Source organism: Diplotaxodon limnothrissa, linkage group LG4, assembly GCF_057381915.1.
Source record: "Diplotaxodon limnothrissa isolate DT_005_m linkage group LG4, D_limnothrissa_male_GT1.1, whole genome shotgun sequence".
NCBI classification, from domain to species: domain Eukaryota; kingdom Metazoa; phylum Chordata; class Actinopteri; order Cichliformes; family Cichlidae; genus Diplotaxodon; species Diplotaxodon limnothrissa.
Genome location: NC_140599.1, coordinates 8,789,422 through 8,807,688, shown reverse-complemented (window position 1 = coordinate 8,807,688; position 18,267 = coordinate 8,789,422). Strand labels below are relative to the sequence as shown.

General features: G+C 43.3%; 1 protein-coding gene across 1 annotated transcript; it reads right to left on the bottom strand.

Annotated features, from left to right (window-relative positions):
- Positions 1–1,911: 1,911 nt before the first annotated feature.
- On the bottom strand, positions 1,912–17,186 carry smarca4a (SWI/SNF related BAF chromatin remodeling complex subunit ATPase 4a). The gene is made up of 34 exons (XM_085351410.1): positions 17,091–17,186; positions 15,197–15,459; positions 14,812–14,944; positions 13,728–14,177; positions 11,358–11,456; positions 11,011–11,266; positions 10,450–10,576; positions 10,135–10,308; positions 9,834–10,007; positions 9,523–9,696; positions 9,387–9,437; positions 9,148–9,278; positions 8,941–9,004; positions 8,751–8,863; positions 8,499–8,646; positions 8,203–8,366; positions 8,024–8,090; positions 7,792–7,902; positions 7,451–7,693; positions 7,258–7,371; positions 7,037–7,144; positions 6,860–6,946; positions 6,678–6,724; positions 6,428–6,594; positions 6,183–6,346; positions 5,849–6,076; positions 5,160–5,237; positions 4,847–5,065; positions 4,217–4,479; positions 4,013–4,118; positions 3,784–3,885; positions 3,519–3,651; positions 3,284–3,423; positions 1,912–2,586 (listed from the first exon to the last, which is right to left on the bottom strand). Exons 2-34 carry the CDS (start codon positions 15,416–15,418, stop codon positions 2,554–2,556), a joined length of 4,890 nt encoding a protein of 1,629 aa, XP_085207536.1. The 5' UTR covers positions 15,419–15,459; positions 17,091–17,186; the 3' UTR covers positions 1,912–2,553.
- Positions 17,187–18,267: the final 1,081 nt, after the last annotated feature.

The following is an 18,267-nucleotide window of genomic DNA, read 5'->3' as shown; positions in this document are numbered from 1 at the left end:
AGGTGTACCTCAGACTGCCCACAACAAAAGGCCACCCTGGAATGTGCAGTTTTGTCTCACAGCAAAATGCCACAGATGCCACAAGCAATGAGGGAGCGTGCAATTGGCATGCTGACAGCAGGAATGTCAACCAGATCTGTCGCCCGTGCATTGAATGTTCATTTCTCAACCATAAGCCGTCTCCACAGGCGTTTCAGAGAATATGGCAGCACATCCAACCGGCCTCACAACCGCAGACCTCGTGTAACCACACCATCCCAGGACCTCCACATCCAGCAGGTTCACCTCCAAGATCGTCTGAGACCAGCCACCCAGACAGCTGCTGGAACAATTGGTTTGCACAACCAAACAATTTCTGCACAAACTGTCAGAAACCGTCTCAGGGACGCTCAACTGCATGCCCGTCGTCCTCATCGGGGTCTTGACCTGACTCCAGCTCGTCGCCGTAACAGACTTGTGTGGGCAAATGCTCACATTCGATGGCGTCTGGCACGTTGGAGAGGTGTGCGCTTCACGGATGAATCGTGGTTCACATTGTTCAGGGCAGATGGCAGCTGAGAATGTCCCAGTTCTTGCATGGCCAGCATACTCACCGGACATGTCACCCATTGAGCATGTTCGGGATGTGCTTGACCGGCGTATACGACAGCGTGTACCAGTTCCCACGAATATCCAACAACCTCGCACAGCCATTGAAGTGGAGTGGACCAACATTCCACAGGCCACAATTGACAATCTGATAGACTCCATGCGACGATGTGTTGCACTGCATGAGGCAAATGGTGGTCACACCAGATACTGACCGGTTCTGGGTCCCCAGACCCCCAATAGCGCAAAAAACTGCACATTCCAGGGTGGCCTTTTGTTGTGGGCAGTCTGAGGTACACCTGTGCACTACTCATGATGTCAGATCAGCATCCTGATGTGGCACACCTGTGAGGTGGGATGGATTATCTCAATATGGCAGATGTGCCCACTACCACACATTTGGACTGATTTGTGACGACTGTTTGGGAGGGATGGTTATATTGTGTATCTGGAATGAATTTTAGGTCTCTACGTCCATCCCATGGGGAATGGGAGCAGTAACAAAGGTGTTGCGTTTATATTTTTGTTGAGTGTACATAGAAAGATTCACACCTATGGCTGATTTAGAGTTTGGACAGTGAGATGAAACCACAGTACCAGGCACAAAGAGAACATGCAAAGTCCACACAGAAAAGCCCCCTAGTGGAATCTGAACCAGGAAACCTTTTACTGTGAAGTGACAGAGTGCACGACTTAATACTATTCCACTATTCCTATCCATCCACCCCTTGCTTTAACATCATAATTTAATATTTCTATCTGAATTTCTATAACACCGCCCAAAAGTCTTGAGTCTCCTGTCACTTTCAAATATTTTGCTTCCAAGGAGCCAAATCTGTTGAGAAAAGTTCTCCAGCTTTCTGAAGCTCTTTCAAAGTTCTTTGGACATTGGCTGCTTTTTCACTCGTTTTCAGTCCCGTCCTCGTACCCGATCATTTCAAAGGAACACCTTTGTTGTTTAAACCACTTCAAGCATTAAATATGAACTCAAAAAAACAAAAAACAAACACATTTTAAATGGTATGTCTGGGCACTTTGTTGATAGCAACCTGTTTGTACCAATAGGATGATACCAAAAATCTATTACTGAATAGATTATAAATAGACGCATAGTGAAGCTATTGATGAAAAAATATCTACAACACATGAACTGTATCTGAAAGTCATGCTTTTAAGAAATGGGAACTAATAAATGTGTTTGATTTTGTGGTTAACCGTCCCAGTGTATAAATACACTCAGACAGCCAGGCTTGATAACACTTGGTTGTAGGCTAAGCGTGTATTTGAAACAGTCGACAACAATGAATAATTATGAGATGCCTTTATTGTACTTTTTTTGGAATCCAGTGCCACAGACACGAGAAAAATGGTCCAATCCCTCCCTCCCCCAATACAAACAGCCTGACAGGAAGGGTCTGCAGGGCGGGGGGGGTGTACCGTGATCCCGCTTGTAGTCTTAAATTAAACACAGATAATAATGAAGACACATCCAGGTGCATTTCAACAGACACGCACGACATGCATTCAAAAAGGGCTTTTAAAGAACGCAGCGAGTCCTGGTTCACACGTACGCTCTTGTCCCAAAAAGTAAAAGACGACAAAATTAATACCACTTAAAAAACAGTTTGCTGTCTTTATGGCCGTCAGTCTATAATAATTCAGGCTCTGTCATTTTTCCCACTTACAGAAAAGAGAAAAACAAGGGCAAAGAGACACACTACTATTCATAATGGGAAAATGGTTTAAATATGGAAGTGGAGGGTTCATAGCTTTCATATTTTAGTTTTTTTTATTATGTTTTTTAATTAATGGTATGCTTTAATGAGAATACAAGTTGTCTCACTAAAAATCAGCTCATCTAGGTAAAACTAGGCCTGTCCACTCAATCTGCAGTATCTAAGTAAAATATATAAAGTCCAGTCAAGGGCTCAGTGGGTCGTTGGTCCAATCAGGAGGCGGATCACTTCAGTCTTCCTCGCTGCCACTGGCTGAACGCTCCTGAAGGAAACGGAAACAAAGATTTACTTTCACTATTCAACAAGACCTTGAGACTACACAAGCACAGAGTGCCCATCAAAAGTACCGCAAACACCACAAAACACGAGTGGCGTGGAAATGATCCCAGCTCAGACCTAGAATAGAATGACTGGGTTGTTGTGAACTGTCTGAAGGGAATCTCCATTACCAGCACACCAGACTAAAGATGTGGCAATCATCATGATGATCAATGTATTTGATTTTGGTATTTTAAGTTTGTAAAATGAACAAGAAAACATTATTTACCATCACAAAATGTATGATTATGAGAAGTTGTTAGAGAATAGCTGCTCAATAGTATCAAGAATTTGAATCATGGTCAGTTTGGCTGCGTTTTATAATCCAGATTATATCTTTAAAAACAAATCTTGTGTAACTGAAATTCAAATGTAAAATATATTCATTAAAACAAAGCCCCTGTGTCAAATACTTGTGTGTCACAAAAGGATTTGTTTTAATGATTTAAAACAGGAAAACATCTGAGAGAGTGAATGCAGAACCGTTCTTCTGCTCATTCTTTCCAACAGGTTCTAAAAGGGAACTCAAAGCTCTGTCGTTGTGACGGGAAAATCTGTCATTTAAATACATTAACATGAATGCAGAAGATTCAAGCTTTGGTGTGTGTGTGTGTGTGTTCGTTCTCCTGTTCTGCTCTCACCTCTTCCTGTTCCTCCTCGCTGTCGTCGTCGCTTACCACGGGTTTAGCCCGGGCTCCGCGGCCCCGCCGCCGTTGTCCTTTCCCTCCTCTCTCCCCCTTCTCTTTCCGGCCCAGTTTAATCTTGACCTTCACTGAACGACCTGATGAGGGATCAAAGATTGCAAACAAAATAATGCTGAGTGAGCCTCACCGCCCGCTGATGCTATAAAAGCTACCGTGCCCCTCCGATACTCACATTCAGACTCCGAGCCTTCATCCACCTCCTCCTCTTCCTCCTCGCTTTCTTCTCCCTCGCTTTCATCCTCCTTCTCGATCTTCTGTCTCACGCTGGTGAAGACGGACTGGAGCACAATGGAGTCCTCGTAGATCTAAAAAAAACAAATAAATAAATAAATGGTTAAAGAGAGAAACAAAGTTAGCTTCCAAAATAGGAAAACTTGTAAGTTAAATGAGTTGAATATATCAAACACTGGTGAGCGTGTGCTGCTAGCATCACTCACCAAAGAGCCCTCCAGGTTGAAAGTCTGGGCGTTCTGACACAGCAGCATCACATCCTTCTCCAGGTCGTTCAGGCTGCGGTATTTGTGGCTGCGGATCCGCTCCTGATGCACGGAGAGAGAAACAACAGGCAGCAGTCAGATATGCAGGATTTAATAAGTTGGAATCTAAAAAAGAAATACATATATATATTTAAAAAAAACCATTGATGAGGTAATTTTTGATCCTCACCTTGATCTTTCTGAAGTCCACTGGTTTGCGGATGAGCTCATAATACTCGGGAAGCTCTTTGCGAGATGGGAGCTGGATGAAGACTTCGCTCAGTTGTCGGCCATTTCTGCAAAGACGAGGAGACAAGTTAGTTAAAAACGCAATCAAACTAAATTTTCACCCCTTCTGCTAATCCTGCGCTCTTCAGAAGAGCGGTCTCCTCACCCGTCCTTGTATTTGATGACAGCGTCAACAATCTTCCTCATTTTCTTAGTGAGAGATGGAGGGTTAGGAGAGAGCTTCTCAGCAGGTGGGCGACCCCGTTTCTTTGCTTTCTTTCCATCGTCGTCCTTGTCCCGCCCGCGGCCGCTGCTGGAGCTGGGTGTGGCCGGGCCACCGTCGTGATCACGGTCTCTCTTGCGCTTTCTGGTCGTCTTCTTGTGACGCACTTCCTCTTCAATGTCCTCTAGATTGCCTTCTTCTATGGCCTGTTCAAAGAGGAATACAGTTGAAAACTCATTTAATAGAAACACGTGAGTTGTAGGTCCACGAGATGTAAGAGCGACTCTTTTACGAAAGCCAGAACTGGCATTTTTAAAACCCGGCAACGAGAGAAATGGCTACACAAAAACCAACAATAAGCCATAGACTGTAGCCTCAATGTGCTCTATTGATGTGTACTGTTTGTGTCGCATACAAATGACATCACAGACTTTCAGAGGCATTGCTATAGCAACCCTACGCACATTAGGTGGAACTCTACTGTAATGAAAAATGACCGAAACCGAGTAGAGGCTGAACTAGTGAAAAAGACCTAATATCGATTCAGCTGTCAGTATTTGGGACTCATCCCACCTTGAGCCACTGCTTCTCTGTGAGCGAGTCGCTGTAGTCCACCTCCTTGCGCTGGCGCGACCCTCTGCCAAACATCTTCTCCTCCTCCTCCTCGCAGGTTAGCCTCTCAACCTCAGCGTCGTCTTTCAAAATCCAGCCGGGCAGGTCGTCCTCCTCCATCAGACGGGGTTTCCTCTTAGGGTTACGGGCCTCCTCGCGGCGTCTGTCTAGATCCATACGCTGAAATGAAAAACAAAACAAAAAAACAGTGCGATTAGAGTCAGATTCAAAAAATGTTAAAGTGTCTAATAACTGACATGAAACCAAGACAAACCATGAACTGTTCAAACTCCTCTTCGCTCCTCGCGATCATCTGATTGACGGTCTCATCATCAGGCACTTCGTCTTCCTCCTGCAGATAAATGAGACGGGCTGAATGAGCGATGGCTGACTGCAGATTTGTGGCACCTCAGACCCAAGTCTCTGAACTAATGACTCTCAAGCACAAATGGAAAGCCAAGCAGCAATATGAATTACTAGCAATTCATTGAACATTACTATGCTTTACGTAGACACTCTAAATATCACTTGCAGTTACAGGATGCACTAGATGACTAACGCTGTGCAAATGAAACTGATACTAAAAGTAAAGGTAAACAAATCCTTAACTTTGCATGAAAGAGTTTAAAGCCATAAAGAGGGGAAAAGGAAAGAAAATATAAAACGGGAAAAGCTTTTATGTTAGAGTGAAGGATAAAGTATCATATTAACCATCAAAGGTTTGTGCAGAAGCAGAAATACATAGGGGAGAAAGGGAGAAGTCTGGATTGATGAAAGCTCACAAATCCTGAGAAAAGAGGGGAAAATAAGGAAAAGAGACAGAAAGAGGAGAAGGGGGGAAAGGGAGAGAATGAAGAGGTGGGGCAGCGCACAGGCGGACGTGGGCGGGTGGGCGATGTGGGAACAGGTTTAGATCACACCCACCCACGCCCCCCTAGTGCGGCAGCCTCCTCGAGCCCCGACCTCGTCCTGCTCCTCGTGCTCCAGAATAGCCTGTAAGAAGGCCCGACGTTCATAGCCTGAAGACTTCTGGTCGAACATGCCGGCCTGGATGACCTTCTGGTCCACGTTCAGCTTGTACTTGGCTGCTGCCAGGATCTTTTCCTCCACGCTGTTGACGGTGCAGAGGCGCAGCACGCGCACCTCGTTTTGCTGACCGATACGGTGCGCTCTATCCTGGGCCTGCAAGTCCTGTAGGGAGCGCGCACAGACAGTTTAGGTGGAATCGCTGTGCAGAAAGCAAACATGTTCACAACAAACAGGCCATTTCCTGAACTTCTTTGTGCACATAAAGTACCTGATGCGGGTTCCAGTCACTGTCAAAAATGATGACAGTATCAGCAGATTGCAGGTTCAGGCCCAGACCTCCAGCCCTGGTGCTGAGCAAGAACACAAAGTACTCAGAGGCGGGGTCGTTGAACGTCTTCAGCAGCATGCCACGATCCTCTGCTTTGGTGGTACCTAAGAAAACATCACGCTTTGTTAGTGACTCCCAGTAGTTCAATATGACTCTCTTATAGTTAACAGCCAAAAGGTTCTCACCATCCAGACGCAGGTACTTGAAATTGCGGTACGCAAAATAGTCCTCCATGATGGTCATGAGTGAGGTCATTTGACAGAAGAGCAGCACTTTGTGGTTGGTGGCCCTCAGCTTGGGCAGGATACGATCCAGCAGCTCAAACTTTCCAGAGGCACGATACAGGTCAGGGCTGGACAGGGAAAAGGAGAATATGAGTGACACTGACCGAGCACCTAACATTTATCCACAGACACAGTTTTTAGCTTTACGTACCCTGTGATGATTCCACCAGAATAACCGAGATGCTCCGAGAAGGACTCCTGTAAAAGCAAACAAGTAAAAATGATTAATATCATATGTTGTTTTTGTATTTCAGCTTTAAAACATCTGTTCTACTGTCTTTTAAAAAGATTTACTGGTATCATGATTTAAATGGTGGTGTTTGTGTCTGGTACCTCAATGTGCTGGAACATGAAGGGGTGATTGCATATCTTCCTCAGCTGCATGATAGTGTTCATCAGGGTCTTCGTGCCACCTTTACCCTGTAAAATGAGGAGGATACATTAGGCGTCTATTATTTCAAATTTTCTTTAAATGACCACAAAAGAACCGAGTTTGAGACATCAGCTCACCTTCTTGTCTTTTTCTGAACCGTCTGTGAGCAAGACTCCCTTGGCCTGCATGTGTCTGTACAGAACCCTCTGCAGAGCTGACATGTCGCACTTTATGACATACTCCACCTGTAGAACAACAACAAGGGGAAATCTCAGCAGGGCAACTAAATTTTTTGACCTGTTCTGAGCAGAAATATTTCAGTGTTGAATATGTTTTGGCAGAAGCTGTGCACACTGACCTTCTCTGGCAGCTGCGCCTCGACTTCTTTCTTGAGTCGCCGCAGCAAGAAAGGTCGGAGCACCTTGTGTAAACGTCGAATGATCAGGATGGTCTCTTCTTCATTTAGGTCAACCTTGAAACATGAGAGAAGAACGCTGATAAGAAAGTCTCCACAACTATTTCCAACAATCCCGACCAGACTGTAAACGCACCTTCTCTCCAGTCATGGCGAACGGGGCGTTGAACCACTGTTCGAAGGTGCTGCAGCTCTTGAAGATCGTGGGCAAGAGGAAATTGAGCAGGGCCCAGAGCTCGGGGAGCTTGTTCTGCAGCGGAGTTCCTGTGAGCAGCAAACGTCGTGGCGCCAAGTAGTGTGTGTTCAAGACTTGGGTCAGCTTACAGTGATGGTTCTTCATACGATGGCCTTCATCCACAATCATGTACTTCCAGCGGATCTTTGTGAAGAAGATATGGCATTTATTCAGCGTGCTTTTGACTACCATTTAAAAGGCAAGCTTTAGATCTGGAAGAAGACGTGACAGGACTGTCTTACCTTTGCTAACACCTGCTTATCCTTAATAATGTACTCATATGTGGTCAGCAGCACGTTGAACTTTCCGCTACGTAAAATTGGAACGAATGAACGTCGAGCAGCTGGAGACCCCTGAAAGATAAACAGATATTAAGTAAACCGAATAACTGAATTAAAAATGGTCTTTGGTATAAAGTGTTTTCGTCATGTTGCGAGCAAAGCGTGACTGAAGTACTAATGCAACATCACTGACCTTGTAGGAAACCTTCACAACAGACGGTGCCCACTTATCAAACTCATACACCCAGTTTGATAAAGTTCTGTAAACAAAAGAACAGCTCTGATTGAGGAAAAGCAGCCTTTTCTACGTGCATTTGTCATTTTTAAGCCGATGCTTTCAACAGGGAACCGAGGAGACACGTTCACACTTACGAGAGAGGTACGATGATGAGGAAGGGCCCATTGATGCGCTTGTACTCCATGAGGTAAGTGATGAGGGCGATAGTCTGGATCGTTTTGCCTAGACCCATCTCATCAGCCAGGATGCCATTCAAGTTGTTGTTGTAAAGTGACACCAGCCACTCCAGACCTTTGATCTGAACAGTAAATGGTTCAAATAAGATTCAGTTTACTCAGATTATCCAACATTTATTTATATAATCCACCATTAAAATCTAATCCAACAATGCTAATGTTATGCTGCTCTTTTCTGTGTCCTGATGGGCTACCTGGTATTGCTTGAGCTGCCCATTGACCAGCAGTGAGGACTGTTTATCCACTTTCTCAGTGACAGCGTGAGCCACTGCATAGTAGGACTGCAGGCCGCGGTTGAAACTTGCACTGCCGTACTCGTCGTCTACATCCTGCTTGGCGTGTCTGATGGAAGCAGAAAAGACATGATTCATGTAAATTTCATAATATTATAATTACCCAACCAGTTATAAACAGAGGATAATTATAAAGTACAACAACTGTCTTACTCAATGATGTGCAGGACATCCACTTCTGATACATCTTCACTGTCGGGGTCGGGGATCTTCTTCTTCTCTTCTGTTGGAGCTGAAGACGTCTGAGGCTGGTCGTCCTCTTCCTCCTGACGATACAAAACAAAACGGGATGTCAGAAAGCTGCTCCACCACCACAAACACAATCTGAAGCTGCATTACATACCTCCTCCTCATCTTCCTCTTCTGAACCGCTGCCTTCACTGTCGGAGCGTGGCGCTACTTCGTATCTGAAAAGGAACATAAGGATAGAAAAAGAGATAAGCGAGTGCCTTGTTGTTTTGCTGGAGGATGAAACACGGCTTTTGCACAGATATTCCAGACACTGAATTTAAATCATTTCTACAGAAATCAAGACAGACTTGACGCTTACCCTGGGTTCATTTCAAGCCAGGCTTCCAGCTGCCCGGCCTTGGGTGCTTCCACACCCGTCAGGATCTTTCCACTGTCTACATGGATGACCTTGACTGGCAGGTCACTCATTTGACTAGTCTCATCTAAAGGCTGGGAGAGGAAAGGAGGGAAACCAAAACAACAAAAGATACACATTAAAAATGGGCGTGATCTCTATGGTAGAGTTCCCTTAAAGTGATTTTACTGTTTGACACTCACCTCTCCGTCAGGTCCCAGAGCAGGAGCAGCTCCCTCTGGAGCCTCGGGCTTCTGAAAGCATCAAATAATTTTAGTTTTTTTTTTCTCTTTACGTGGATGAAATTTTACATCACTCTTCTATATTTAATTCATGTACCTTCTTTTTCTTCTTCTTCTTCTTTTTCTTCTCTTTGAGTGCTTGTGCAGCCTTGTGCGCGCGCACCAACTCAGTGAGGTTGGCCACGTACTCGTCTGTCTGCTGTAGCAGGTACGCCAGGCGCTTGTCTTTCTTCTGGTCGATAAGTTTACGATAACCTTCTTCATCTTCAGCCTGGGAGGAGATTCGCACAGAGGTCAGATCAGTTTGTGACACAAATAAACTTCAAATATAATTCCTATCATTCATTTCAGAGACTGTGCTCCTTCTGGCAGATACAGACTCATTTTGACAGACTGAGAAAGTCTCACCATCAGCCTTCGCATCCTCTCTTTTTCAATGCGTTCATTCTCTTTCTTCTGCTCGCGCTCAGTGTTGGCATGATAGGTGGCGACAGCTTTGGTGGCCTTCTGGATCTTTGCTGTGATGGAGCGGTGATACTCCTTAAAGTCCTTGGCATGCTGCAGGATGCTGTTGAGGTATTCCTTTGAAAAACAAATGATTAAATTAGACTCTTTACATTAACTACACCTCATCATATTTGTTTTAACAAATATCACAATATAAAACATCCAATTAGACGCCTTAAGATCTTTTAGAAATCGTCTGTACCTGGTGTTTCTGGCGCCGTTTGCGCTCTTGTTCAATCTTCTGCTGTTTCTCCAGCTTCTCAGTGATACGAGCCTCACGTAGAGACTGCCGTTTGCTGCGTTTATAGGCCTTAGCATTAAGGGCAGTTTCCAAAGCAGTGTCACGACGCATGCAAACAACAACCTCCTGGCGCAACTACAAGCACAGAAAAGGAAGACAATATAAGTTTTTCACTGGGAAAAGTAAAGAAGAGAAGAGAAAGCTGATTAAATATGCAGAGTTCAGTTGTCTGGATTATAAACACATTTGCAGGTAGCAGCAGATACGTTTATCTACCTGTCTCTGGAAGTTAAGCAGCCTAAGGGCCTTAAGCTCGATGGTGGCTTTGGTGCGTAGATCACCAGCTAGAGAGCCAGGCAGGTTCTCAAGCTCCTGTATACGGTGAGAAATACGAGCCTGAAGCCTGAAAATTTTAAAAATAGAAATATTACAAAGATTAAAGTTGAAACCATTATTTTTCTCCCTCCATACAAAAGTAGAAGAACCCTCAAAGTGATGGATGGCTGTGTGTCATCAGTTCAGGGATTTAATTTCCTATTCAAACTGGAAACATCTAGTTTCTCAGATTTTTTTAATCTTACTATAATGCCAATACTTTTATGCTGTCCACTACACCCCGAGCAGTACAGGACTTTTTAAGGCCGACGCCAATATTTAGTGATATTTCGATATCTAGGCCGATATTCTTTTTCCTTCACACTCACCAAACATAAATTGTCATATTAGAGGGAGCAAGAAATGGGCTCCTGACAATTTTCATCATTCGTGTTCAAGGACAAAATATTTGCTGTGTAGCTCAGTATTGTTTGCCATTCCACGTCGTTTCCCTTTCCTCACCTGTACTCTCTCTCCTGGAGGATCTCCACTGGATCAAGCCCACGAGGTTTTTGGATGGGGGTTATGCGATTCTGCTTCTGGTGTAGCATCATGGGAGGGGGCTGTGCAGGCTGTCCTGGCGACTGTGTCTGAGGGGGCATAACAGGGGAGGCTGCTGGAGGCACTGAGGGAGGAGCAGGAGAAGGTCGGCCTGTGGGCTGGGGTGGAATTAACTTCTGGGGAGGGTTGGAAGGGGCAGCAGCGTTCACCATTGGTCCTAAAAAAAGAGAAATTTAGGAAAGATTATTTTTAATTGTAGGTATGAACAAAATACACATGTGTGAAGTTGGTGCTTAACCTGGGTTTACCTTCAGGCCATGATTTGGGAGGTCCATTCGTAGGCTGGCCTTGCATACCTGGAGGAACTCCTGCAGGTCCAGGAGGAGCTATATTGGGACCTACCATACCTAAAACAAAAACAGAATAATATTAATCTGTTTTTTGACATAATTTGTAAATGCTGAACATTGTGCAATCTCTCCTGCCATTTAGATAGATGCATTATTATTATCATGGGATCAAGAGCAGGGTTATTATAGTTTTGTATTTTTTTTTTTTATTAGTTATTATTAGGTTTGATTTTTACTTCGTTTCAACTTTGTTTTTAATCCAGTTTAGTTTCAGTTAGTTTCTAGAGCGAATTTGCTCATTTCAGTTTAGTTTTTATTGTTTGAAAATATTTAGTTTTTATTTACTTTCAGTGCTAATTTTAATGTTTGATAATTATTTATGGCATATGTCAGGAGCAAGATTTGGGAAAATTAGTACAGATAGTAAAATATAACCAGAGCTTTTTGAAAGCAGTTGATTCACAGTAGTGATGGGATTTCTGGCTCTTTTTAGAGAACCGGCTCTTTCGGCTCGGCTCACTAAAAAGAGCTGGCTCTTTCGGCTCCCAACCGGCTGTTCAGGTTGGTTTTTTTGCTTTAATTAATTAATTATCAACAACAATATAAAATTATGCACAAAAGGAATTAGTAATGTAAAAAAAAACGTGGTTTTCTTTATGTATGTTTATATATAAATATTTATGGTGGCCCCTAGAGACGAAACATGTACAAACTCCAAAGCACAGTTCTAGCGTTAACTGAACTTCCAAAACAGAGCTACCTAGATCACTTAAATTACACTGCTTTTTACCAGTTTGAACCTGTGTCTCTTCCCCAGTTGAAGAAAATTGTCACTCAGATCAAACCAGCATCTTGCCCCACTAATGTGCTCTGGGAGACTATTGGTCCAAATGTCCAATCTATCATTAACAGCAGACTCACTTCTGGTGTTGTACCCACTTGTTTTAGACATCTGTGGTTCATCCATTGATTAAAAAAAGCAAACATGGATGCCTCTCTCTAACTTTAGACTGATTTCAAAATTGCCTTTTATGGCTAAACGTTTTAGCAAAAACTGTATTTTTACAGTTGCAGTTTTTCATAGACTCTCAGAGGATTCTGGAAACTTCCTGGTCTCATGTTCACAGCACCGAATCTGCACTTTGAAGATTTCTTAATGATCTTTTACTGCTGCTGCTTTTGATGCACTTAAAAACTAAGAATGATATGGTTATGTAATTTAAAAAAAACAAGCAAGAGAACACCATGTGGGAATCAAAGGTAGAGCTGTAGAGTGGTTCAGGTAGGTTCAGGCCCTTCATCTACCAAACACATAACCTTGGCCAGTCATTTTTTCTCTCTACCTTCTTCCCATGAGCCTGATTTAAAAAAAAAAAAAAAACATGGCCTTGGCTACTGTTTTTATGCAGATGACACCCAATTTTACATGCCTATAAAAAGAAATGTCAGCTCTCCTAAACCACAACTGGAGAGTCTGAAAGATATCAAGGGATGGCTCAATGTTCAGTTTAGGATCCATTTAAAGATTTTATTCTATATTTTGACATACAATACTTGGCTTCTAACTCCATATATTCCCTCAAGTTTGCTAAGGTCCATGGACCAGTTTCCCCTGGCTGTCCCTAAAACCCGGCTGAAAACCAGGGGCGACCGAGCCTTTTACGCCCCAACTCCCGGCCCATGTTAGCATGGCTCCTTCATTACCTGTTTTTAAAACACATCTTACAACTAGGGCTGCCACGACTAGTCGACTAGTCACGATTACATCGACTATCAAAATCGTTGACGACTGATTTAATAGTCGACGCGTCATTTGAAGCTTTGTAAGATCACAAAAGACGCAGGAATAAGTAGTAGGATTTAAGAGTGTAATAACAGACTGAAACAGAAGATGGCAGCACTGCATGTACAAGGATGCCAGCTGCCGTTAAACCCCGAAGAAGAAGAAGTAGCTCTGTCCCAGAATTCATAGCGCAGCCCAGCTCAGTTTCCAAAAATAATCGGTGACTAGTCGACTATCAAAATAATCGTTTGTGGCAGCCCTACTTACAACTCATCTTTATTATTTGGCTCTTATCATAGAACGAGAGTGGCATGTTCTAACCTTCTATTTATTATTATTACTACTACTATTGTTGTTGCTGCTGATTTGTGTGTAATTTTTTGCTGCTTTGTCTTTAAAAAGTGCTTTATAAATAATTTGGATTGGATAGTTTAGTTTTAGTTAACTATAATAACCTTGATCATGATCAAAGGTTCAGATTTTCCTTTAACTTCCCTTAACTTGTGTACAATAAATTAACGTAAAAAAAACCCCCTCTAACTCACCATGTTGTCTATTGTAATTTGCTGGAGCTGGTCCCGGCCCAGCACCCGGGCCACCTCCGGGCCCTGTAGAAGGTGGCATATTAGGCATTGGCTGTTGCTGCATCCCTGGCATGGGCCTCTTTCCCTGCACAGCCATCTGCAGGTGCTCTGGTAGAGGCTGACTGCGTGCCAGCATCTTGTAGGCCATAATCTGTGCCCTGAGTTGGTGTAGCTGGTTCTGGTTGAAGGGAGTGGGTCCACCTGCACCACCTGCTGCAACAGGGGGGCCCCCTGGCCCTTGGGGACCACCACGATTCGGTTGACCCATACCCTGATTTGAGTCTCCACTTCCCTCCATAGGGCCTGCTCCCGGGCCAGATGGGCCTCCAGGCATCATGGGACCAGAAGGAGGGCCGTTGGCTGGGACGGGACTAGGTGCGTGCTCCGAGCCTCCTAATGGAGAGGGGTAACCTGCAAACAGAACAGAGGCACAATGGGTATGGCAAAAAGTTATCTCTGAAGTGTTAAAGAAGGTTTTTTGTAATTAAAAACAAACAAACAAACAAACAAACAAACAAGAAAAATATGTTGAATAAGGATAATAAGAGAACCAGGTGGCTGTATCTCCATGTACTATAGATAAACTCGAACACTGCTGTGGTGTCTTCTATATTCCTCCCTCTGAACAACCTCTGTTGCTTGCTGACTGGTTTTGTAGATGCAGCTGCTTTTGTTGTTGTCTGAAAGGGGAAGCCCCTAAACCCCGCCCCTCCTGTCACCCTGCCCAGCGCTGTCTGCTACTGCTGCTACATGAACAGCAACACAAGAGGAGAAACCGGCTGGATGGGTTTCCACACGCACATTGTATACCAGCACAACTGCATTACTGGTTTCTTTTGCAAAGAGCATTTCAGGGCCAGAACTAAGTTCCGTGAGTTCAAATTTTCTTCACTCAGTGTGCATTAACTCAAGTTAGAAGAGGACTGAAGATGCAGACTTTACCACAAACGTATCAACATGACACTATGGTGTTAGTTTAGGTTTCACCTTTCTCTAGTCCTGACACACATTACCATGAAGCACTTTTCTGTGTGACACAACATACCTTGGGAATGTTGATCCATCGGGCTCGGAGGGGGTCCCATCCCACTGTGTCCCCCTGGTCTCATGCCCATGCCCTTCATCTGGCCATAGCGAGGGTCATCGGGGACTCCCTTCTCATGCATGGCTTCCATTGGCTGCATAAATGAAACCGAATAATCATAAATGAAACAAACACTGAAGTTTGTGCAGTGTGACACTGGAACACACTGCACAAAACAATTAACAGGAAAGACACGTAAAGTATGTAAAGTACAGAAATGATTCCACAACCACTCACTTTATCTAATGATAAATATTACTGTGTTTAAGCTATTCAAAATAATCACATGCATGTTTTAACAACAAGAAGATTGCATTATTTGACAAAATGTCGTTTTTTGTTTTACTTTATGCATCTGGTGCATGTTGTCCTGAGGATATCCTGAGGGTCCCTGTGGAGGATGGGGGTGTCCAGATCCTGGAGGTCCTGGGCTAGGCCCCATCATGCTGTGGGCCGAGCCTGGTGAGGGACCTGGACTTGGCCCCATCATGCCTCCTGGAGATGGCCCTGGGCCTGGGGAGGGACCAGGGCGAGGTGTCCCTCCCATAGGGGGGTCAGGAGTGGACATCTCTAAGGGGGAACTGGGAATGTGTGGCTGCAGGAAGTACCCTTAAAAGAGACATTACAACAAGAATTAAGAAAACACATGTATGCATGTTACTCTAGTTACTTAAAAGGAAAGGTGTTTCAAATAAATTCTAGACACTAGTAAAAAATACAACAAACTTTCTGTGTTTAAAATTAAATGAAATAATAGAAAAATTTAAATGGAAATCTTTCAGTGCTTTTTTGAAAAAAAGAAAAAAGGAAGAAGATGAAGAAACTCTATAACATTTTTAAAAGTTAAAAATTTCCCCTGTTATGGCCTGAAATCAAATGTCAAAATGTTTTACAAATGCTTATTTCATCTGACCAATAATCCAAACTGAATATTTTAAACCAGCACTGGTGAGACAAGAATAAATGAGCACATTATTTCATTGTGCCTGCTGACTTAAATGAATAACTGGTTATCTGAATTGTTACATCTTTACATCTGATCACAGTCTCACATGTTTCACGTTGCTCTGTGTTAAGACAATAGTATATTTATAAAGCCGTTCAATATTGGATGCTTCATTGCAGATGTGAAATGACTTAAAATAAAAGTGATACCGTCACTGTTTCCCCCCCCCCAAATGTGCCACTTGGTGTAATACACAAGTCGTAGTGCTTAGTACCATTAAACATGAACTACAGACAGCTGACTGATGTTTTTATGCCGTTATAGCATTTAAATGTCCACTCCTGGATGTTCTGCTGAAGTGTACAGATGGGCAGCTGCTGACAGGAACTAGATAATTCATATACTTTTTGCTGAATATCTGACTTTTAAAGGTCAAGTGTGTCACACAAGGGATTTAACTTTGTCTGGATTTTTTTTTTTTTTTTTTTAAAGCACAATTAGTTAACTTGAACATCACTTCGTGGAAGAAAACTGTTACGAGACACCTCTAGAAGAGGCCCTATTATGACACAAATTAAACCCTTTGGTTAAAACAAAAAAACAAAAAACAGAGCCTCTCTTAAATCAACGGGAGAACAGCATAATAATAAAAACTTTGCCAAAGTCCAGTTGTCTAATGTTTACATTTATAAGCCAATAACAGTTAGGCTAGCTATTGTTGGCTAACGTTAGCCAGGCCTAGCAGAATTTAAAGTTTACGTTACATTATATATGTTAACTTTAACTCTCTCCAATTCGTAATGCAACACAATTGTAGTGGTATTCACCGGGTTGCTGGTTCCGTCTGAAAATAACACTAAAACAATAGTATTTCTACAAGGAACACAACCCGGATTTAAGACTTGTCGGCTGGCTCGTTAGCGAGCTAGTTCAGTTAGCCTAGCCGGCCATGCTCTCCGAGGCCAATTAGGGCAAAAAAGACGTGTTGTTTTGCGAGATAGTGGCCGAGATGCGGCGACATGTGAAAGGTTAGAGCATCCCTTCATCTACCAAGCTGATTGATCCAACGCGCCTCCCGTACCCCTGGCTCAGCGCTCTGCTCTTAGCACATTTCCAAAAACAATTTTCATTCATTACACACTGTCGCGCCACAGCAGCGGCAAGGTAATGTCGGTCTCCTTTTCTGTAACGAAGAGGGAAAAAAACCCCACGAAAGCTCAACAATCCTCTAACAGCAGCGTGAAACGTACACAAAACTCCCTTACTGCCCAAAGAAAAATTAAAGCGAACTTACACAAGTGGTGGAAGTTGATGTTTGAAGTGTCGCCGGCTGCAAAGTCTCTTCGTTTTCCTCCTAACCAGAAACAAAGAGCGACCTACCCAGTTGGTTTTTTTCCTTCACCCCCCCCTCTCAGCAGATTGTATCGCGGAGACCGGCCTGTGCGGCTCTACAGCGCCGCCTCTGCGCAGGCTCCTCGCTCACTTCCCGCATGCTCAGTGCAGCCTCTGAGATACAAGCAGGCACGAAAGCCCTAGAAGCCGGCATGGGGGATGGGTGAACGAGGCAAACACTGTATTATGGACGAGTATATTGAAATATGATTTAACCCAACACGTATCAACGTGAAAGTACGCAAATGCTCTTAGTACGCTTGAGAAACCACAATTAAATAAAATGTGGCACGAAAACGGTGTCGAGTGCACTTTTCTTTCATGTCATTATTGCTTTGTTTGTATTTAATAATAATATATCTTTCTAACCTTGTGGCCAATGCTTGTTGTTGATCAGCATTTAAGACACATTATTAATGATTGGTTTGCCGTTTACGCTACGAAAGGAAATACTTAAAAAAGATACATGTAAAGACACACTGTAACCCTACTATAATATGAAACAAAGAAAACAAAGGCATGTGAACCTCTAAAATGCTGTAAAGACAATTGTATTGGGTCAAACTATATATTAAGATGAATAAAATAGTTGTACTCTAAATAATTTGAATATACCATACATTATTTAGATAAAGCACGACCATGCTCTTCTGCTTTATGTAGGGACCATCTACTTTTAATTTACCTTAATATTATTTGTTGTCATTATTCTAAATCATACTTATGAGCTTAAAAATATTTCAACTGCTCATCAATCTTTTTAGCATAATCAAGAAGAATATTTACTGTCACATGGTGGAACCTAGCTGACATGTGACTGAGGAACTTAAGGAACATGAGGTCATGACTGTGTCCTTAAGCTGGATTGGACACAATCCCATGCTAAGGTGCTCGGTATGGTAGTAAAAGGGAAACACCCAAAGTAAGAGTCAGGTTGGACTTCTGAGGGATGAGTCTCACTGGTTGGCCAAAAAGACTAGAGCTAACCACGTGGTAGGTTTTACAGGGATCTTGAGGTTACCGCTCTGTTTTAACTCCCCCACTTTGGTGTAGTTTCACTCTTTGCAGCTGTACAAACT

What these genes read in the sequence shown, in the direction of transcription:
- smarca4a (XM_085351410.1), bottom strand. Translation starts at nt 15,418, where the DNA reads ATGTCCACTCCTGACCCCCCTATGGGAGGGACACCTCGCCCTGGTCCC. An exon ending in TCATGTTCCAGCACATTGAG is followed by an intron (nt 6,725 to 6,859) that starts GTACCAGACACA and finishes TTGCTTTTACAG; the next exon opens with GAGTCCTTCTCGGAGCATCT. An exon ending in TCTGGTGGAATCATCACAGG is followed by an intron (nt 6,595 to 6,677) that starts GTACGTAAAGCT and finishes TTCCCTGTCCAG; the next exon opens with CCCTGACCTGTATCGTGCCT.